This window comes from Stylophora pistillata, chromosome 7 (genome assembly GCF_964205215.1).
Source record: "Stylophora pistillata chromosome 7, jaStyPist1.2, whole genome shotgun sequence".
In the NCBI taxonomy this organism is placed as follows: Eukaryota; Metazoa; Cnidaria; class Anthozoa; order Scleractinia; family Pocilloporidae; genus Stylophora; species Stylophora pistillata.
Window position 1 is genome coordinate 9677948 of NC_142525.1, and position 23206 is coordinate 9701153.

The 23206-nt window shown below is 39.0% G+C and overlaps 3 protein-coding genes across 3 annotated transcripts in view; 1 reads left to right on the top strand and 2 right to left on the bottom strand.

Annotated features, from left to right (window-relative positions):
• Positions 1–4721, top strand: LOC111325510 (uncharacterized). Its single transcript, XM_088728069.1, has one exon. The coding sequence runs from the start codon at positions 2724–2726 to the stop codon at positions 4113–4115; it is 1392 nt and encodes a 463-aa protein (XP_088584195.1). The 5' UTR covers positions 1–2723; the 3' UTR covers positions 4116–4721.
• Positions 4720–23206, bottom strand: part of LOC111325511 (26S proteasome non-ATPase regulatory subunit 1) — a 27903-nt gene continuing 9416 nt past the window's right edge. Inside the window, exons 11-34 of the mRNA XM_088728064.1 lie at positions 22937–23124; positions 22389–22461; positions 22064–22201; positions 21356–21444; positions 21127–21205; positions 19931–20030; positions 19111–19184; positions 18352–18412; positions 18010–18060; positions 16526–16602; positions 12700–12759; positions 12067–12222; positions 11639–11703; positions 11202–11316; positions 10573–10629; positions 10129–10291; positions 9597–9766; positions 8987–9079; positions 8627–8710; positions 8369–8410; positions 7493–7630; positions 6417–6467; positions 5882–5957; positions 4720–5001 (exon numbers count right to left, since the gene is read on the bottom strand). Coding sequence (XP_088584190.1) covers positions 4916–5001; positions 5882–5957; positions 6417–6467; positions 7493–7630; positions 8369–8410; positions 8627–8710; positions 8987–9079; positions 9597–9766; positions 10129–10291; positions 10573–10629; positions 11202–11316; positions 11639–11703; positions 12067–12222; positions 12700–12759; positions 16526–16602; positions 18010–18060; positions 18352–18412; positions 19111–19184; positions 19931–20030; positions 21127–21205; positions 21356–21444; positions 22064–22201; positions 22389–22461; positions 22937–23124 — 2286 coding nt within the window. The 3' untranslated portion in view covers positions 4720–4915. The remainder of the gene's footprint in view (positions 5002–5881; positions 5958–6416; positions 6468–7492; positions 7631–8368; positions 8411–8626; positions 8711–8986; positions 9080–9596; positions 9767–10128; positions 10292–10572; positions 10630–11201; positions 11317–11638; positions 11704–12066; positions 12223–12699; positions 12760–16525; positions 16603–18009; positions 18061–18351; positions 18413–19110; positions 19185–19930; positions 20031–21126; positions 21206–21355; positions 21445–22063; positions 22202–22388; positions 22462–22936; positions 23125–23206) is intronic.
• Positions 13050–15741, bottom strand: LOC148726538 (uncharacterized). The gene has a single exon (XM_088728065.1). It carries the CDS (start codon positions 15399–15401, stop codon positions 13512–13514), a length of 1890 nt encoding a protein of 629 aa, XP_088584191.1. The 5' UTR covers positions 15402–15741; the 3' UTR covers positions 13050–13511.

Below are 23206 nucleotides of genomic sequence, written 5' to 3' on the forward strand. Positions count from 1 at the left end.
CTGTTCTCACGCAAAAAAAGGGGGGGGGGAAAGGAAAATTGAATGTCCATAAAACTCTGTAAAAGGAAACAAAAGGATAGAAAAGGAAAACATGCCAATTTACTATTCTGTTTTAAGCCTTACAAAGGGCGATGATTTATTGGTTTGTGTGATTATTGGTAACCCGTTTAAGAACTTACCTTGAGTCACTAAGTCTTTCGCACATGCGTAGAAATTTGACCGCTGTGATGGCGCATGGTGAAGAAAACGAAAACACTGACCTTAACAACTCTCTACACGAATTTCTTGTATAGTTAAGTTCACTATGGTATTCAAAACTGCTTCTGAAACATGTTTTTAAGCGAATTTTTATCGCAGGGGGGCCAGAATGGCCTGTTTATCGTTCCTTACAACGGCACAAAATATAAAGCATCCATTCAAAATCATCTATTCTCGGACAAGTAGCCGTCAATTTCGTGACAACAATAGAAGACAAGCACTGAAACAGAAGGGAATTTCGATTTTTGTGGCTTTGAGTCTTCTTCAAAACTCTTGTTAGTCTTCTGAAGTCCAATGAGAACCTATTGTATTTCCTCGAATAAGCACCCACGCACGCTGTGATAGGAGCCCTCCTCCGATTAATTGCACACCCCCTAGGCCATAATGTTCAACATGCGCCTCTTGAATAAGCCCCCCCTGCGCATGCCCCTCCCCTTCGCTGTCTTGAATAGTAGGGATACAAGGAAAACCTTGTTTCTAATGCTACTTTATTTGTAACTTTTTAACCTCCATCTACAGCGGAAATAGTGCAGGAGCGTAATAAGCGCCCCTCCGATTAAGTCCTCCCCCCCTTCTTTCGACCGAAACTTCATATAAGTGCCTGGTCGCTCATTCGCGAGGACATACGGTAATGTGAAGGCTAGGCTATGTGCATCCCTTTTTAGGTATCAGCGTTGGTTAGGACCATTCTTTATGATTATAAATTCTAATACTGCTGCTTACTAAATTTACCAAGAACCCTTTCAAAAAGGACTAGGTCGTTAGAATGTAGCGCATCATATCCCTGTCTCGTCCTGGTTTGCATGCAGAAACCTTATAGTAAGCTTTTCTACATTATGCTTTTGTTTCCCCACTAAAATGCTCCACCTTAATGCTCCATTTTTCCCACTAAAATGCTCGGTCTCCCCCAAAAAAGTAATTAAAATGCTCGGATAATGCTCATTATACAAAGGTTTTTTTTAATTAATTTGAAAGTTTACACTTACGTACAAGTGTTGCAAGTAACGACAACGTTTACAGGTTTATGTTTTTTTCGTGACCCGTGTAACTTACACGGGTCACGAAGAAAACAAACATGGCCGCCTTTTGAGTCTTGAAAGGTAAAACCGCTGACTTTTCCTCAGTCTCCACTCAGCTGTATCAGGTTTTTTCGTGAATTAAAAGCGGGACTGAGAAGAGTTAATTTCTATTTTATTTTCTCGCAAAAAATTAATTTTCCGGGAAAATGCCACTAAAATGCTCGAATGATGCTCAATGCTTTCGCCTCACTAAAATGCTCGAAAAAATGCTAGCATAATGTACAAAAGCCTACCTTATAGTGGCTCAAGTATAGCAGCGGGTGCTTTCTGGATTTCAAACCAAGTTGTCTCACAAAAGTTTCAAACGATTACACAAACCAATAAACCGCGGCGTCTTAAAAGCGTCAAATTTTTTTAGGTAAAGCTCAAAATAGAAAGGTAAATTTTTGTGTTTTTCTTTTCTGTACTTTTGTTTCATATTGCAGAGTTTTATTAACATTTCAACTTTCTTTTCCCTGTTTTTTTTTTTTTTTTTTGCGTGGCATTCGCTTTAAGTATCTCCTCTTTTCACTCAAACAAACTTTGTGCAACGGTTTCAAAACTTTTCGCTCGCTGTTATGCTCAGATACGTGCGTGCCTCGTAAATGTAAACCAGGTTTCTTTACAACTTCATTAATCTGACCGCTTTCGGATGTTAAGGCCAAATTTTAAAAATTGGTGTCATAACAATTTTATGGCAAAACGATTGTTGTTGGATTCACGGTAAAATTGCGACACAAAATTAACGATTGCACGTCCTAATATAATAGTCTCTCTCGATAAATTTTATAAAATATCTCGATTGAAAACCGTTTAGATATGAAATGTAGATAATTTTATCCCACCCAGTAAGCGTCCATCTTAATTCAACTATATTTTCTTAATAAAAAAATGAAAAAATTAGGTTTTTTAAAAGTTTTTAAAACTGATACGCTTCAAAGCAGCAGTTAATATTTTATCAATGTCTGTTATCTTTATCCATTATTTAAAACATATACTTACATTTTCCCTACGATAATAAAACGGAAAATAGATTGTATCAAAGTTTTTCGTGATCACTGAGCACGAAAAGGACATAATCAGTTTCAATATCACAGATGCATGCGCCAGTAGGAAGAGTGCAATTAGACACCTGGGATTCAATTCATCTGGAAAATTCACCACATTACTTGTTTTGATCACAGAATCCACTCGTAAGGAGCTTAATTAGAACAGAAGGAAAACAAAAAAAAATTTCAACCGCCAAACAGAGGGTTTTTGCCAAAAAAAAAAAAGGTGGACGAGCTTGCTTTAAATTGTGAATTTGTCTGATCGGATAATACTCAGGTGTTGCAGCTTTTAGGGAGTTATTCCTTCTTAACGATTTTTTCTTGTTTGTTACGATCGCCTTGAATTTTGTCCAAAGCGATGGCAGCCAACAGAGCGTCTAAATCAGCTACAAATGTTAAAAAAGATGTGACATATTTCTCGGATGATCAAGAATTTGAGACCGACCTCGAGGACGAAATTGAGGTTAATAACTCGCGGAAAAGCAAACCCAACAAGCCAACCGTGGAGCGATATTTTGATGCCTGCGAAGCCCTGAACACTGTTCCTGTGGCCAAATTTGTTCGTCAATTTACAAAAGGCCATGTAGATCTCAAACACTACGGAATTCGAGATATCGGCGCCCAGGCAATTGCTATGGCGCTAGAAAAAGACATAGTGGTGACAAGTCTATATCTCCATGACAACGGGATTGGGGAAACGGGAACTATTGCTTTGTCCAGAATGCTCAGAGACAACTGTTTCGTACTGAACTTTGACATTTCGGAGAACAAAATTGGGAGGCTGGGCACTAGAGCAGTTGGGGACATGTTGTTGGAAAACGCTTCTCTTCAGGAAGTAAACTTAAGCGGTTGTGGAATTCTTGGTAAGGATATAAAGCAGTTTTTGAAAGCCTTATCTTGCAATCCCTACTTGAAGAGCTTGGATTTCAGTTATAACGATCTAGGAGACGAAGGCGCCATTCACTTGGGCCGTGCGCTCTCCAAAAATCAAAAGATAGAATTTCTCGACCTTAGCTGGAACAACATTCGCGTATCTGGCATCGAGGAGCTTGCCAAGGGACTCGCGACGAACAAAAAACTAAGACAGCTGGAACTTTCCTGGAACTGTTTCTTGGACGAAGGAGCGAATCGTCTTGGCTCGGCTCTGCTGCAAAATCATTGTCTTAAAGTATTGGAGGTGCAAAGTTGCGGAATTCATACCGCTGGGGTCTTCAAGATCGCTGACGCCCTAAAGAAGAATCAAAGCCTTGAGGTGTTAAGTATAGGTAAAAATCCCTTTCAAAGCTCCGGCGCAGGTTCACTTCTCCGCGGTATAAGATGCAACCAGACGGGCGCTTTGCGAGAGCTCCTTCTAGACGATGTGGTGTTTGACAAGGAATGCGAAAGGGAGCTGGACGCTCTGCTCCAGGAAAGACCAAACTTCAACTGCTCTTGGGATGTGAGTATCAGAGGAGGACACGCTATCAACGGTAAGAAAAAAAAGCCAGATGCCGTGGAAATTTTTCTCACCTTTGTTCGAACGCGAGGCCTTCGTCTGATAGACTTGTTCAGAATGTTGGCAAAGGATGGAAACTCAACGACCGTCACCAAAAATGAATTTATCACCGGAATGAAGAAACTCAACGCACCCCTCAAAGATCATCAGCTTAGGGCGCTGTTTGACGTCTTGGACGTGAATCATGACGACCGCGTGGAGTTTTACGAGTTCCTCAGTTCCAGGAGTCACTATTTAAAGGCAGTGCGAAAATGATAGCTTGCATCTCCTGCCCGACACTACTGCAAAAATCCAGTAACACCTCGTTTACAGAAGCGAAAGGCCAAACTGAATGGCATGCTGCGCATCATATCTTACCCTTTCACCTCCACGAGTGACCAAGACCAAACTCAATACAATTTCAAGCAAAGTGATGTGAATGGAGAAAAACATCAATTAAGGTATTCCTAGTTGATCCAAGACCAAATTCTCCAAGTAACATCACATGAATTGTAAGACAGAAAGTAGCGAGAATTACTAAAGAGATCTTGGAAGTGAGAGGGTCTGGGGTGGAGCCCCGACGTAAAAGCTATTCGACTTTGCGTTTGCTACACTAGAGTACAAGAAGGCTGGATTTCTAGCTACAGACGATTTGTAAAATCTGCCAAACTAAGGTCATTCTCCTCTGGCTTCTGTGACAGCTTGCAGGTAATCTGTTCTATTCCTGGGCGGAGAGAGGTACTGTGGGAGTAATGCCTTGCGTGCAAGAACACAACACAATTACCTAGCCAGGTCTCAAATCCGGGCATCTCGACCATAAGTCCAACGCGCTAATTGTCACGTCACCGTCACGCTAACTGTCACGACCTATCCACTACAATACTATCCATTAGTTTAAGAGAAGAAGTCTTAAATTCAGGTGTTACTGTTTATTGAACTGTACATGGTTTCTCCAACATTCAATCTTCAGGTTAAGGCCTAGAGTGCGACCTTTTACACTTCTTCTTTTGCAACATTTATCAAAATTAATTTAAGATACGAAATAAGCGGCACTATGTCTGAAGTTGAAACTTTGCTTAATCTTCGTCGATGTATTCAAAAGGCTCTGGCGGTTCTGGCTCGTCTTCCTCTTCTTCAGCGCCAATACCCATCGGTGAAGAAGCTGAGAGAGAAACACATTGAAATAAGCTGACTGTTAAGGAGACCAATGTTTGGAAGATACATTGATGAATTGGGGATAAAGATTTAATGAAGGGAAGAGGAGAATAATTATATTATAAAACAACGGTAAAAAAAGAAAAACCGAACACAGATAAGTGCAAGAAGTAAGTGTATTGATTACTTTCCAACATCTATGGGACAAAATCGTTGTTCCCAATTACTTTCTGTAATCACCCTCCGACAGCTTAAAGGCAGCGACCAGAGTCGCGAAACACTGCGAGACTCAGTTAGACCTCGTAGGAGGATCTCGAGTCCTATTGTTTATTTGCCTAGTACGTAGAAACCTTGTACTGTACTCAACACTTAAATAAATAAACCGTATCACGCATAAGTGTAACATTATTTGTGGCCTGATTGGTGGGTTCTCGGTGATACACAGTTGACCCTGTGCAATATGTCTGTTTTGTTTTAGTTTAATTTCAGAATTGAGCAAAGAGTTTCCAGCAATCTGATTGGTCGAGCGGTTCCTTATATGACGCTATATAAACCGCTCCACGCGGTTTATATAAAATGTTAAAATGAAATGTTACTAAATGTTACTAAAATGTTATGATTTTAGAAATTTCTCTGTTGTTCAGGTCTGAAATTACACTAAAACAATTATTCGCCTCAGGTTCGGTGAATATCGTCGAACAATCCCCTCGACTTCGTCTCGGGGATTATTCGACGATATCCACCTCGCCTTCGGCGAATAATTGTTAAATATCATCAGTGGAGGAAAATGCGCTACTAAACACTTAATCCTGTCCTGAGAAAACGTCCGCTGACGGGCGGTTCGACTGCGGTAGCAAATTTCTGTAAGTTACTGAGAGAATTATTACCGGGAAGAGGTTCGATCAAGTCTTCGGGTTCATCAGATTTGGAATCAGTCATCATCACAATTCCTCCGATGTTAACCTGCAGTAAAGACGGAAAAAAAAAATTATGAAGCCATGGGCAGGATGCTGAAGGAATAGCTATAACCAACAACTTATTTGAAATATCTCTCTCCACTAGGAGTTACTCATTAACTAGCATCTAAACTCTCCCAACGATGTCACCCTCCACGTCACACAATGAGGTCACAAGAAGCAAGGAAATGATCTTCAACTGAAAAAGCTCTTGATTGTTAAACACATTCTCTTTGTCAGCACCTTAGGGGAAATGTTTTGTGAACAGTATGGAGAATATGTACATTGACGTGAAGGTATAACGGATTAAAAAAAAAAAGTTTACATTTTTTTGGGGGGAAATATTGAGTGAAATTCAGTAGGGGCTTGGGAGAAAGAACGTGTCCGAGTTCTCCTTAACTTCTTAAAACAAAAGAAAAACACCATTTTCGAGTAACTTTAATTACGAGCTTCAAGTAAAGCTTACCGGTTTTAGAGGCATGTATCGGCTGCCCCCTGGTAGGGAGATAACCTTGAGCTGCGGAAATAAAGATGTTAGCATCGCACTATATAAAAATGTCAAAGACATTATTTCTTAAAAGGAAATTGGAATCCAATGAAGCCGCGACGATGTAGAATATAAAACATTGAGTTGTGACCAAACTTAGTGCAGCAAGACTTATGATGGGGTCAAATTTGAAGGCATAAAAATACACCACTTTATGGAAATAGTTAACGGCTATCTAACGCACCAAAACAAGAACACATGCTGATTAATAATGGTAATTGAACTGAGTGGAGAGCAATTTGGGCTGAAATCGTACACGTGATTTGAAATCACAATTATGATTTCAGACCAAAATTGCACGACACGAGGTTCAATTACCACTTTATTACGTCCATTTTGATGCGGTACTCAGCCGGTTTTTAAATAAAAAGCGGAACCGGAAACGCTTTTACATCTTACTTTCTATGCAAAACAGAAAAACTTTGACGTCATGTGTCAAAAACTCAGTCAAGCGTAAAATGATGCGATTTAGAGCAAAAAATGGTGCGATTCGTGAATAAATCACACTAATTAGAGCCAATCAGATTACAGGGACCACCAGTGATTTCAAAATGGATGTAATTATTGCTAACAACATCAGTTTTACATTTTTCCAGGGTAGAACACCATTTATATAGCCTTTTGCCACACGAGTTCACAATTTGCACTCTATCGCACCTGAATGTCTATCTTAAATCAAAATAACAACGAAAATCTAAAATAATTTCACGCTTGAAGAGGGATCATAGGACAAAATAAAACACCCAACCTGCGGTGCGGATCACAGATGGAAGATTTTAAAGTGTTCTGATGCATGGAAGCGATAAATAACACAAACATAAAACCGCAATCAACGCGGGAAACTCGATAATGGTCTTTGTTTAGCAACGTGAAGCTTCAAAATACTTTCAGTGTTATCAAATCAACCGTTTTCGGAATGCGAAAACACCAAAGAAACAAAAAAACAAAAAAAACAAAAAAAAAAACAAAACAAAAAAAAACCTAACTGAACAAACCTGTGCGGGTAGAACTCTTGCTGGGTTCTCTAACAATTCAAAGTCAGGTTCGTCTTCCTCCATTTTCTCGCTACTCTCCTTTTCGCTCTTTTCAACAGTTGATTCTTCTTCGGACTTGTCTTTCTCACCTTCTTTCTCCTGCAAAATGTTTTAACATTTGGAAAAATGAATTAAGCCCCGTGGCCGATCCTGCTGGGGGCTTACCGAGAGGTGAGAAAGTTCTGCGGGAGTTTCATTTTCGAATTAGGAGTTTTTTTGTTTCGCGGTGGTTTTGTGGTAGAAGTTTCTGTCGGCTACTAATTTCTGCGATTTTTCTGTTAAACCAACAGAATGATAACGAAGAAAGAAACTTCTAACTGTTATGCTTTTCTCGTTATTAAAAGGGAAGCTGCAGGGTAGAGGACTCCGCGATGGATATTTCGGGAGAGTCCGAACACAAAACATGCAAATTGTAACTTAATTCAAGCGCAGAATTATTCATTTTCCAACGTTACTAAATGCTAGTGATGCTATATTTAAGGGAATTTTGATGTGATGGGACTTAGTTTTGCGCACCGAAACAATCCCAAAAATTCGCAAAAATATAAGCCGTCAAGATTTTCGTGCTTGACGTCCACCCGGTTTCTAAGATTTAAAGTGACTACCAGCATTACTTCTTTTCTGAACCCTCCCCTCCCCCCCCCTCAGTGCTCCCGACGGTTAGTTGGTACCCACTTAAACTCTCGAGTAGGGGGGGGGGACTATAACGACTCATGTACACAGGACAGTGATCCAGCCATCGCTCAGAGCTCCATTCTGTGGAGTCTTTTGTATAACAATTACCTCAAGTAAAAATAAAAATAAGTAAAAAAATGTAATGAATCGATTGCTGCTCACCTTTTTAGCTGATGAACCTTTACCTTTGTCTGCTTCCTGATCCTGGCGGAGCAACAAATAAAACAAGAATAGAAATAGGTTATTTCTTCGTTGGTCAGAAGAACGGGCACGAAGGAGCAAAAACTAAACAGAAGAGCGCGCCGTCTTAGAGTAAACAACCACGGACAAAACAATCATGACCGTCTTGAAGCCTCGAAAAAAATTTCAATAAAGCGAAGATACAAATGTTCAGAATCAAAAACGAACTGAATTGCTAACCACGTCCATCTTGTCTTCGGATGCCTCGGATTTCTTTGCTCGGGCTTTAGCCTTGGCTGTGATGGACAGCACAGCTGTAGTGACCTTGGAACGAAACAGAAGAGGGTTAAACTTAACACTATCTACCGGTAGACGCCTTTACTCTTGTGAGACACACGCAAAATAAGAGGGAGACGAAACGGAACATTTGCGGCTTACGGCAAGAAGCAATACCAAAACACGAACTTTCCTTCCAACTTTAAGCCTTCGAAAATCAAATCCAAAGAAGATCTTACCACGTTGAAAGATGAAGCACTGATTTTGTCTTTTTCTAGAAGAGGATAACACATTGAAAACCTGATATTCTTCATACAAACATACCTTTTCTTTCTCTTCTTTCTTAGGAGGCTTCAGTGGTTCAGGGTAAGCGTACATTGATGGCTTCACGTTGGATCTGAACTGCATTTTGGGCATCTACAATATAAACGCGAAAAATTTAGAGACCAAAAAAAAAACTTTTACAGTAGTGCATTTGTTTTAAATCCACACCGAGCCTACGTAGCGTAAAATTCTAGGCCAAGACCAAGGCCAAGAGATTATTCTCTTGGCCACAATATAAATTTAGTGACTACCTAAAGAGGAACAAATTCAAAACTTACAGCGAGGACCATTCTCGTTATTTTGTTTGCGACGTAAAACTTTTCATATCAATGGTTTATTTACATCTGTGCCTTAGAAAGACATGAACCTTAACCTGAACTGTCACCAATGTCGGTTGCCTCGTTGTTCAGCTAGTAAAGACCTTACTTTAGCGTTGTGAAGTTCATTATACTAGCCCTTTTTTCCTAATTGCATAAATTGCATTCCTTAATCCAAATCAGGCCATGCTCTTTTAACAGATAGGCAAAAACCTTGGATCAAAAGCTAAATCCAGCGAAATACTTCTGTCTACACTTGCTTCTCTTACTAAAGAAAAGGGGATCGGGTTTACCTTCAAATCCGAATTTAGTCCAATGATGCACGAGGGTGAAAAAGCCAAGGATAAAAAGTGAGAGAGTGGGAACCAGTACCACACGTGTGTAAATACAAACAGTCCTACAACTGTTGCCATGTGCGTGTGACCCGCGCGAGACTCAAGCGAGATGGTCACGTTCCGTCCACCTAGTATGAAAAAAACAGTACAAAAAAAAAAAAAATTGAATTAATTTCTACGACGCTTTATTTCTTCATGTATACACGATATTTTTATAAAACATTGTACTCTCCTTTTAAAAAACGTCGGTCAAAATGAACTGAAAGTTTCTGTTGGAAAGTTCAATATTCAACGTAAGTACAAGAATGGGGCAAATTGAAACGGGAACGTGTTTTACTGTCACATTTGACGGCGGAAAATCTAATAAAATCGTTTCGTATTGTGTATTAGCTATTGGAAAAGGATGTCCTAACGTGCATGGGCGACGTTTTCACGCGAGCACCATACAAAATGCACGAAATACAGTCACCAGCGTTGTGGAAATACTCACCGGCATCAAGGATTCCCTGAGCTAGGGTAGCACCAAATTTAGCGATGACGTCTTCATGTTTGTCGCTGATCACCTTTGCAAAGATTTCACGGAATTTCATCACCTTAGGACAGGCAAGTTCCGTCTGCTGAATGAGAACCAGCGAACTGGCGATTAAAGCCCCCTAGTGAAACAAAAACAGATATTTAAGATCCTGGGCTATCAAATAGTAAAAACTAAAACACAAAATTGCGCGTCAGTGATTTTTCCGTCCTGAAGTTTCATCTAATCGGCTCTGTTTGATAACGACTCACTATTTGTCCACTCGTTTCGATGCATGATTTACACAACTCAGTTGTGTAATTTACCCCATTTATTTCCCATTTATTTATTTCCCATTTATTTATTTCCCATTTATTTATTTCCCATTTATTTATTTCCCATTTATTTCCCAAGATCTCTTACCTGACGCACATAGTTCACAGGATCATTTGTCATGGGCTCCAGTAGAGCAATTGCCTCCTTTAAAAAATGATAAACAAATAAACAATTAAATAAATGAATACATAAAGGAGTAAAGAACACGACCATCGAGCTTCTTCGACATCGACCAAGAGACACTAAAGGATTTTTCAAGTCTTCAGCTTCATCAAAATCTTAGGATTTTTTCTCTTGGTTGCCTCAAGGAAGCGTATGGTTGTACACCATTTAGAAAATTACAGTAGGTTAGCAGACAGCTTGCAACATTGCTTAGGGAGTTTGTATTAAAATCTGGTGATCCTTGGTTATAGTTTCCACCCAGGTAAGAACCAGATTTGTTCTCGGTTGTCTAGTGTTCGACTCCTTGGCAGTGCTCATCAAATATTCAGCTATTCTCCCCTCTGCAACTTCGGATTTTTTCACCACTTGATGTTCAATAGGAATTATTCATTCAATCTTTGTCTACACGCGAAAAACCCCAATCAGACCTCGCCAAAGTTCGATGGCCTACAGCAGCACATTAAAATTACCAGTTACTCTTTCTTATTATTTATGGATTTAACGATCAGTGTTACAATTTAATACGATCAGTTTTGATATGTCTGTTAAATTACCTTTAATCCAGTGCCTGCACAGGCAATACCCAAGGCCATAGCAGCTCCATATCTCACGTGAGGGTTGTAACTCTCTGACAACAGGGACACCACACTTGGGCACTGCTCTGGGGTTCTACAAGGTTGAGAGACATGTTCTAACAAGTTCCCTTGCGATGTAATTTACCCTATTTATTTCCCAAGATCTCTATATCAATTCTCCACACTGTCTGCTTTACTTCTGTTGTAGTTTTAGCTTTGAGAATCTGCTGTTAAATTAAACAATTCCCTTAGCATATAACGAACTGCGAGAGAAATCTGTCTTCATCAAGAACACGATGACCTGAGCTGCACTACTATATGAAAGTCTCTTGTTCAAATACATTGCATGTAACCAACTCGGAAACAAACTGTACTTCTATAAACGATGAAATGCGATCTTTTTTCATAAAGCTTACCGAAAGAGGAGAAAACCTAGTGAAGTCACGGCTGCTCTTCTTACGTCATCACTGACATCGCTGACCTGTTGTAAAAAGACTTTTTCACCTATTTGCTCAAGAAAGTTCGGGTTACAATACTACAGTATATACAAGGATATTTAGAGAAAGACGTTTTTCGTCTTGTCACGAGCGTGGGACAAAGGAAGAAAAATTGTGGTGTGTATCAGTGTCGTGCGACACTGTTGTGTGACAGCACTTAACACACAAGACCGTTGCGTGACAGTATTGCGAGACATCATTATATGCAGGACCCGACAAGCATGTGAGGCCGTGTCGTGCGACACTGTTGTGTAAAAGTTCCTTTTTTTTTTTTTTTTTTTTTAACAAATGACATGGCAGTTGTGTGACAGTGTCATATAAAAAAATTTACAACAACGTGTGCTTACAGCGACATGAAGAAGTCTTTTGATGGCTTTGTTGTTTCCAGTGCCACAGTAGGCCATTGCTACTGTATACATGCCACTCTGCCTTAAGTTAGGGTCCTTGTCCTGCATTAAGCTTTCAATGAGCGTATCAGCTTCTTCCATCCTTGCATACATCACCTGCAAAATAGAACGTCTACCTTAAGAACTTTTCGGTATCGATACTGATCGACCCATTGATAACCTGCGCTGCCGCAAGACTCTCTTCTGTTTAAGTTATACGGAGGTCTGAAGCCGAAAGTCTACAAGTTACTTTCAATTAACAAACGATTCGCTTCCCTTTTGATCAACTACTTCCGTTTTCCGATAACGAAATATACTACCGATCAGAAATTACTCAGAACCAATCACAAAACAAATCGAACGAACGTCAAAGGAAAAAACAATTTATCGTTTGGTTCAGAGTAACCGAACAAGCTTCCTCGTATCATCCTTAGTGTTGAATCGGTGGATTACAAATCAAATTCCCTTGACTTATCCCTGATATCTCCCTGATTTTTTGATGGCCTGTTAGAGCCATTATGAAACCTGTTCCCATAACCGTGGCTCAAAAAGGAAGCTACAATGTAACTAAGTCATTTATTAGGTTTAACTTACCAATGCAATTCCTAACGAGAGCCCACGGAGGATTTTCTCGTGTTGAGTATCTTGAGCATACTGCGAAAAACGTAGACACCAAGTTATGCATAGACAATTACATGTCATCTAAAACAAAGTCATTCATCAGAGATAAAAGGAGTGATACAAATTTGTAACAAGAGGAAGCATGATGTTCTAAAAAGCCTCGGTTTCTCTCCTCTTAAGGTGGCTCGATAGTCTAAAAATGCTCATTTTGGCAACAATTTTACCAACACTTAAACTTTAAATCATATCATTATACTTGTGCCACAAACTTAAATAGGTCTTACCCATTACTTTCCACTAAGTTAGGAGAGCATTCCATAAAATTCAGAGGAGCCACACCATTTATTCTAGCCACACCCAATTCCGAGAGACAAAAATAGGTATGTTTTTTGGCAAAGATATCTCTACTCTGCTTTATGCTATAGAGCTAAAACTTCAGGTGCTTGTTGTACTGTATCACAGCTGTGCAATGACCTACTTTGAGGTAAGTACTATGTTGCATTCATGAATTAGCTCTCAACAAAGAAAGACCAAAAAATAACCCTGACTACACTTCAATTTACAAGGCATAACCCATGAGTGAGAAGTCCAAACACTATAAAAATAGGTCATTGCACACAGCTATTGACACTTGAGATGCTGTGAAAATTTGATCTACTTATCGTAAATATTTTTTGAGATATTATTGTCACAAGGTTTCAAAACCTCTGAAATACGGAAAATTAGAAAATAGCAAATAAAGTTCACAAGATCATTGGGCAAGCAGTCAAGAGTTGAAAACAATGTTAGAAGGCACCAGCACCATACTGTTGTCCTTCTATTGCCTCTAAAGTGTCACTGTAACCTTTTTTGAAGTTTCTGATCTGTTTTCTCCTTTTTTTGGCTTGCTCAGAGCTTTTACGGCGAGAATGGCGAATTCGATTATGATCTTGCTTTCGGCAAGCTTTGATGCAATGAAATCCTGGGTCAATTCCCAGGTTTCGAAGAACTAAAATGATAGAAATAGTGCCATTGTTAAAATGTGAGACTGCCAAGAAGGTAGCAAGTTCCACCACTGCTAGCCCAGAGTGGGTTTCCTTTGTAGCACGCTGCCAGATAAGGGCATTGATGGCCTCATTTTGGTTTTGCGTACCACCATGTAGACAGCGTGCAAGCAGACTTTGCTCACTCAAGGCTTCAAAGGTGGGATAGATGGCATTAGCCACAGCCGTTGGAAGGGGATGGTTATGTCTATAATCAGAGGTCCCCTGTGCAACATCCCTTTGAAAGCCACACCATGAACTCTCTCCAGGGGGGCACAGGTCGTGATCTGGGCTATCATCAGTTGACTGTGTATGATGCCAAATTGCCATTACAGCATTCTCCATAGCTTGGATATCATGAGTATTGTTCCTAATGGCTTTCCCATAATATACTTGCAGTTTATCAATGACATTGTCTGTTAGCCTGCCCCTTCCGCCAATTGACTTTCCATCTTGAAGACGTGTCTGACCAGTTCTCTTCTTCAGTGAGCGAAGTCGCGACCCCAAACGTTTCTGGACATGGCCCACACATTCCAATTTTCTTACTTCAACAGGCCCATAAACGGCTTCTTCAACAATAAGTTTGTGGGATTTACTGTCTCCATCCCCAAGAAATTCTGTATAACGAACAGAGTAGTTTTGAACAGACCGTTCAAATATGGCAAGCATTCCAGAAGCATCCATCGACCCCGAAGAACCAAAATAGTTTGCCTGGCAAAGATGCTGGTGTCCTTCCCACCACTCCTGAAACTCAACAGTTCCTTCTTTGCTTCTCCAAACCATGCATTCCTTGCACTCTTTGGACATTACTTCCACATCGAGAACTTTACCAGTAACTGTGGATATTGCAGTGACGACCCCATAAGCTGAAGAGTACCCCCTTCTTCTCCAAGTTCCATCCCCTGACACTCCAATGTCAAAGACCCCATCTTCTCCTGGCTCATAAAATTCTTTTGCCTCTTCAGCTGCATTTTGCATGCTCTCCTTGGCTACAGTCTCCGCAGAATTGCGAATTGTGGCAACATGATCTCGATAAGAGTTCTCGTTCATGGGCGGTAGCATGTTCATCACCGCAGCGAATTTTACAAGACTCTGGTGTCCAATTCCAATGTTCCTTGTAGCAAGGACAACTCTTCGGTTGACTTCATAAGCCTGACTCCCTTCGATTTTAGCAGAGGAAAAAAACCTCTTCGAGTATTTGCACTTTTGGGATGTGCATTTTAGCACAAAAAGAGTAGCAAAACCCATCTTGGCGCTGCAATCCTCCTCGAACGTGACGTGGCCATATTTACACATCGGACACCAAAATGACTCGAAGACTGAAGCAAGTACAGAGATATCAATCAAACGAAAACCCTCTATACTTGCCATCTTTTCCTCCTCATCGTTTTCAGGGTCTCCAGAATCGCTAGACTTATCGTCCAACTTTCTCAGGGTAGCAGGCATCGATTTAGTACGATCAGAATTCCGTGTGATGTTTTTCGGAATCTTTTCATCTTCGATATCGGTGATGTCTGATTCCTCGCTTTCTTTCACTGATTCCTGATCATCAGTTCCTTCCATTTCTTCAGAATTTCTTTTCTTAGTATACTTGTTGCCTGTAAACCTCCTTTTTTTTCTTCTAACGTTCCTAAATTTCCTTTTTGGAGGCATAATTCGCTTCAACTCTCAGTAGATAGATCGTAAACAAGCGAACACGTTTTTCTCATGCCAAGTACGTCATGTATCAGCACACAATGTCCTCATTTAGGGCCTAACTATTTACCAGGCCCCTGAAATCTATTCTGGTCACTCCTGTGAAGATTTCTTTGAAATCATTGGCTTTTTTTGGTGGAAAACGACGCGTTAACAATGCTGGTTTCCATAGCAACCGCTCAAACAGATCCAAAAACAGTTGAAAAACATACAATAGCCATGGGAAAAATTACAAAAGACTTACTTTTCTTGAAACTACAATGACTGTTGGTGCCCAGAAACTTATTTCCAAAAATATGAAGTTTTTATGATTTTTTGGCCTATCGAGCCACCTTAAAGAAAAATAAGTATGATGCACGATCCTCGCAGTAGGTAGCGCTATTTAAGCAATAGCGAAAATCAGACCTGAAAAAAATCAGGCCTGTACGGGATTCGAACCACTGACCTCTGCGATACTAGTGCAGCGCTCTACCAATTGAGCTAACAAGCCAACTGGGAGCAGGCCGTTAAGTTGATTCGTAATAAACCCGTGAAAGTGATGAATCAGATACAATGAAATGATGCGAGGATCGTGCATCATACGTATCTAATACTGCAGTTCAAAATATATGAACTTCATATATTTCATTGTATCTAAAGAAAAATAAATAACAAAAAATGTATTTCCATCGTAACTCGTTTGGACTACAAAGCGTTGCAGACCAAAAACTTTTCTTGTGGTTGAAACCCTGTGTTCGTTTTTTAACGTTATGATTTTAAAGAATACTGTGTATTCATTACATGTAGGTGACCATCCAGGATCACGTGTGGACTCACTTCTCTCCTCACCCTCTCTCGACCAAGCCCTCACAAAGGAACGTAGTTCTATTATTATTATTATTATTATTATTATTATTATTATTATTATTATTATTAATTTATGGAAACTATTGCTTAATAAAGATTATTATTAATTATTATTATTATTATTAATAGTATAATTATTATTATTATTATTATTATTATTACTATTATTATTAACGCCTTTAAATGAATTAGCCCCCTTTTGGTGGAGTGGCCTGTTACAACAGATACGAGCTTACCCCAACCATCTCCTCTATAGCTTTAGCAGATTTTGATCCAAGCATCACAAGACCCATGGCTAGGCCACAAGCTTCCCCTGTAACATAAAACACCGCAATAAACTTAACTATCTGCTATCAAATGCACTACATCGTCTTGACGAGAAATCTTCCTACACTGAGCACCTCCGCAAGTGTTTGGCCGAAGTACCAAAAGTATTATAGGCTTACACCAGGCCTGAGCTTACACAAAATAATTTATCTTCAAGTCAAACATGACCACGAACACTCTTTTCTTTCCTTACAGAGTGGAAAGATTTATTAATTGTGTATAATAATAATAATACTAATAATAACAATACCAATAATAATGATATTTATATAGCACCTATCCCATGATAGATCTAGGCACTTAACAAGTGAGAGGAAATTTAAAATTAAAGTTAATAAGAGTAACTAAACTTAAAATTGAAGTAAAAAACATGTAAAGTCTATTTCCTAATGGCTAAAATAAAAGTTCTCAAAAAGGTAGGTTTTAAGTTTATGCTTAAAAAGACTTAAGTTCTCGCATGAGCGTATATTGCTGGGTGGTTTGTTCCAGAGTTCAGGGGCTGAAACGGAGAATGCTCTAGAACCATAGGTCTTAAGGTTAAAACTAACAGGATTTAGATTGAGCGTAGAGGATGAACGAAGCGATCTAGAAGGTGAGTAGCGAGTGATAAGGTCTTGACTATAGATTGGAGCTTGCTGATGCAGTGCTTTGAAAGTAGTGGAATCTTGAATTTAATTTGTTCAGTGACAGGTAGCCAGTGAAGATCGAGGAGGATGGGAGTGATACTTGTGATCACACTTCCTAGACCGTGTAATCAGTCTGGCAGCTGCATTCTGCACTCATTGAAGCTTTTTGATGATGTATTTAGGAACATTATATAGTAGAGAATTGCAGTGATCGAGCTTGGAAGTTATGAAAGCATGGGTAAGAATCTCTGTAGTTTGCGTTGATACATATCAGTATTTCCTAATACGCGAAATAGTACGATGATAAAAGGCAGATTTACAGACGCTATTTACATGGGGAAGCATCGACAAAGTGGTATCGAAGAGAGCGCCAATGTTTCTAGCATGTGAAGATAATGTCGGTTCCAAAGCGAAGTGGGGGTTGGGATTGCTGTGGATTATACTTTGAGAATAAGTAGAGAATCTCGGTTTTGTCTTTGTTCAGTTTTAGTTCGTTGATGGACATCCATTTATCAGTGTCGGACAGGCAATCCTTAATCTTAATAATAGAGTGGGTTAGTTTCATATCGTTGTTTGTAGAGAAAGAAACATACAATTGAGTGTCATCGGCGTAAAAATGAAGTTGCATTTCATGTGTGGATGTTACACGTTCAGTTCTTCAGAGAGCAGATTCTCTAGGACTCTCTTTTCGTTCTGTGAGTCAAACCATGGAGGAAATCCACGATATATGAAGAAAATAATTCTAAGCTATCAAAAGACCCACAAACCTGTAACAGCATCGTCCTCCCAAAGCTGTGTTTTCAACTGCTCGTAGACATCTGAAACATTGGACAAAAAAAACTTCACATCCAACAATTTACTTCTATTTCCAACAATTTACAGCACATGGGAATATAAATTATACTTCAAGTGTCACAGCATTAAATGATATAAGGTACTGGTCATCAGCATAATTATGCCCTGTACCTTGTATGAAAGACCTGGACGAACTAAAGCCTTAACTCCTCTTTCATTATTTTTAAACCAATTTTTGACCAGTTTCAATACTGAGTTTTCCCACTATGCCGAACAACCCTCTGAGCTCAGAAAGTATTTTCTTGGTTCCATACCTGGTCTGGCAGAGCCCATGGCTGCCAGTCCAAGACCAAGGCACCCTCCATGCCTCACCATCTGAAAGCGGAATTCAAACAAAATAAATTATTGTCATCAACATCTACAATGACTTCATGTGCAGTAGAGTTGAAATTACTGCCTTGTGTCAAATGTTCAGCAGTCATAGAGTTTTAGCTTCACCATTTAATAATAATTAATTTAATTGCTCCTGTTTTTCTCTTGGCTAGAACTACATTGCTTTCCACCGCATCGTCTACTTTTCCATTATCATGGTAACCATTTTCTTTCACCTCTCCAGAGCAACACCAATAGAACTGTAAAAAGATTCCACATACACAGGGCTTGACACTAACTTTTCAACTCACTAGCCAAGTGGCTAGTGACAAATTAGATGTTACAACAATTTCAGTTTCTTTGCTAGCCAAACTGGCCGGTGGAAATCGAAAACCACCAATCATAACTGAATTTCTACCATTCTGTGGCTAGTTGGCTACAATTAGTGTTGAGCCCTGATACATGTACACTCCCTTTCCCATTACAAAAACTATTTAGGAGTTGAAGCCCTCTAAAACGGCTTGCTGTGATTTCAACACTTCAAAATAATTATCAAGACATGCATCACATGTGCAAAAAATGCTTGTATACACTCATTGCATTAAGATACACACAAAAAAGTCATCAAAATCGCCAAGCAAACTGTTACTGTGTCTGCAACACAGTTGTAACCATTCTGATTTTAAGAAGTAAAAACTTACATCTGTTGTTGCAGTCTTCAGTTGCTGTATGAGGTACTCTATAATCTTGCCACCATGGTTAGCATGAATCAAGCCTGTACCCACACCGAGAAATATAGAGAAATTATTACATGTATATGGCTGTGTCTCACAAGGACTGGGAACTACCAAATTCGTGAATTTGATTGGCTGAAATCAATATTGAAAGTGGTCTAGATTTTCCCATCTTATGATCTAGACCAGCATCTAGACTGGTCTAGAAAAAAAGTTACAAAGAATATAATGTTCCACTGCTTTCTAGAAACAACCATATAATAAACCGAGTCGGTTTGTATGGGAGAATCTTGACCTCGGTCGCTGCTACAGACCTCACTGCGTTCAGTCTGTGCTGGCGACCTCGGTCAAGATTCTCCCATACAGACCTCCCACTCAGTTAATAAGAACTAATTATAATCAAATGGCAAAATGTCAACACAGTACATGTAAGTGAACGTAAGTTTAGCCCTTTGAGTGATGAAATCAGAGATTACTTGACCACAAACTCGCATTAATCTATGAAATCTGCAGTCCCACTTAGCCAAGCGGTGAAATAAAAAAAAACAGCATTGGCATGCAGGTATCCAAAGCTCTAGGATTCAATTCTGAAAGGGGACATTTTCCTTGTGATAAGACAAGATACCATCCTTCTTCCTTCAATTTGCTATGCTGTAACTTCACCTTTCTTTAAATTTTTTCTCTTTTAAACACTTGATTTTTTTCTCCCTAGCCTTTTTTATCCCTTTTTGGCTTCGGTTTTTAGGACAATCAGTAAAAAGTGCTTTATTATCGGACAATAAATTACCGAGAGCAAACAAGCCTCCTCCCTCCTGGTACGCACTTCCTCCGCTGCCATCTTTTGGTAGATAAGTTGACATTAGTTTCAGTGCATCTTGCTCATGACCCTTTAGGGAAAAATAAATCAGTTTAATCAATTATGTGTATTGTTACTTAACATACGCAACAAAAGGTTTACTTATTGCACCTCTGTATAAAACAGGTACTCCTCACTGCAAGTTGAAAAAAAAGAAAGGACAAAAAAGAAGTACATGTAGATGGTACATCCTCAGCCTTTTACACCCTGACATCAGTATGCATATTCTCCATATGGAGTCACGAATTAATTACTACGAATCAACTTAACGGCCTGTTCCCAGTTGGCTTGTTAGCTCAATATTGGTAGAGTGCTACACTAGTATCACAGAGGTCAGTGGTTCAAATCCCTTACAGGCCTGATTTTTTTCAGGTCTGATTTTTGCTATTGCATAAATAGTGCTCTCTACTGCGAGGATTGTGCATCATATGTATTCTCCATACTGTTCTCTATACATTTCCTAAGGTGCTGACAACGAGAATTTGTTTAATAATCAAGAGCTTCTTTAGTTGGTGATCATTTCCTTTATTCTCGTGACCTTAAAGTGTGATTCAGGGGTGGTATTGTAAAGAGAAATTAGATGCTGGTTATTCCTAGAAGTGAAAGGGTTCAAACTTAATTCTGTTCTAAATTGAAACACCCTCAGTTTTTCATCAATGACATGCAGGTTCTGTTTTCCATAGTTTTTTTTACACAAGCCAGATGTTGAGACACTATCTGTAATTAACCACAATTCTCCCAAAATCTAAAAGCTAATGATCAACAAAGGACAGGAAACTAACGTTCTTAACAGTGTTACAGCTTTCACTGATAGTTTCTCAAATCTCTTTACATGTACCTGTCTCTTGGACAGTGTATTTCAAGTAAAGGTACTTAGTGCTGGGGACAGGTTCCCTAATGGGACAACTAAGTTTTCATGCATGTGGCCACTGAACTAACACCTCTCTTTTTAGTTAATTTTTTTCCCCTCAGTTTTGAACGTAATGTTGTACACATTAAGTGCAGGTTTTTAACACCTTCATGAAGGAGTTTGGATTAAAAGTTCTGATTTTACATGGTTAGTCACCCTTTGCAGCAACATCACTGGAGTGAAAAGATTAAAAGACACTTACAGATAATTTACCCACCTTGTGAATAACCCCTAAGCTTGCTGTTGCTGTGAATTTTGCCCAGTTAGTTGCCCTTCCAAGCCATTCTAGGTTATTTCTATTTGTGTATAGAAAAGGAAAAAAATCACCTCAACTATTCATTTCCTTGGTACGAAACAAGAAATCCATAAATAAATCAAAAATAAGGTAGAGAAAATGAATTTTACACACAAAGTTTAAAATATATGAAATTCACTTCAAAGCATACCTAAGAAAAGTGTCACTTGTTGTTCCACAATGCATATAGGAATTTGCTATTACAGTGGCTGTGTGGCAAACTGAATTTCTAGAGGCATCCTGTACAAAGAAATGCAAAAGAAAGTGAAAATAAGACCCATGATATTCAAGCTCTGGGTTGGACTGAGGGCCAATACTTTTGGAAACAAATTATGTAGGATTTACACATAGGCCTAAGATAAGGTCACTCCTTTTCTCCCCTCTCTCTCCAAAATAAACATACTGATAACTGAATAAAACAAGGAAAATAGAAAATACACAGACACATGCATGTACAGTGCCTTTAATAACTCTGATTGGTGATTTATGTCAGCATCAAAATTTTAAAATACCTGCAATTTGCATTGTATTGAAATCGAGAGTGGACAATGCTTTCTCTCATCGACCAAAATGTGCATGCATAGCAGCCACCAAAAGCTTATGGATGCAGAAAACATCTGACCGTAAGTCCAGTGGAGCCCAAATTTTACAACTGGACTGTAAAAATTAATATTCTTTAAAATTAATTTGCTGTAGCTGCTTGGCTTTCGGGTGCAAATGAGAGTTTGACACTGATTTTTATATTACAGTTTAAAGGCATTCTGAGCCACAACAACTAAATGTACTGTACGTGTTGAAGATTTTTCTAGCAAAAAAAAATAACTCTATGATTAATCAATAAAAAGACAAGTACTTGTACCTTTGTGTTTTTAAGAATAAGTAGATCGGCATGATTGTTTCTGATAAGAAACTCCAGATGAAGAGCTATGGATGTCTCACCACCCAAGATTGCCACCAGCTTGTCCACTTTGTCAAAAAGTTTTTTATCACTTTCACTCTATCATGCATTGAAAAAACAATAATAACATTTTTTATTAGATTTTAAAGAACCTACTTGTCAATCTTTCATGTATTTGCAGGAGTAATTTACACCACAATTATCTAGGGTTTTTTGTGAGGGGGGGGGGGGGTTTATTAATTTTTTTTCAGGACTGCATTCAGCTTGTAATGTTAGTTTCACTCACCAAGACGGAGTCTGTTTTTGGCTTCTTAGCAGGAACTTCCCTCTCTCCTTCATCGGTGTCCATAGCTGAATCACTAGAAATGATATCAAAAGATAATGTCAGTCATTATCACTAGTACCAAGTCTAGTTGCAGATAATATCTAATTGATCAGGATGGATTAAAAAAAACTTTATTATTGCTGTTATGCCCAGAATTTTTTAGTAAATAATTTTTGTCTAAGTGACGAAGCTTTGTCTTCATAATATGAAACACAAATTCAAATAAGTATCAATTTTTGAAATGATTACAGAATAATTATAGCAAAGGTCAGCTATTGTGAATGATCAAGATCGGATTTTCAATTCTCCCCTCTAACTGCCACACACCTTGTATCTTAGTTACAAGAATTTTGGCATAAGATCAAGATAACAACTTTTACCTGATAAGTTTAAGTATTCTCATTACCTGTTTGCTGGATAATGCATAGATATTAAAGGGAGAAGTTACATGTGAATCACATCTGGGAGTTAAATAGTTGACTTTCCTGGGTTTTTTTGTAATCACTCACCCTGATTTCTCTGTACTACCATTCTTATCAGCTTTACCCTCTGTGGATCCATCAGAGTTTGTTGCTGCAGTACTGGACACAAAAGGTACAGTGGCTTGTAGTGCAGATGTTACAGATGACAGGAACTGCTGGGTGGCTCCTTCATACAGATCAAAGGCAATTTGGTAGGCCATCAAGGTTTGATCTTTCTGTTAATTTGAAGAAACAGCCTTCATTACAATGAAGCTTACAGATTGGCAGATATTAATCAATCAATCAGCTTTATTTAAC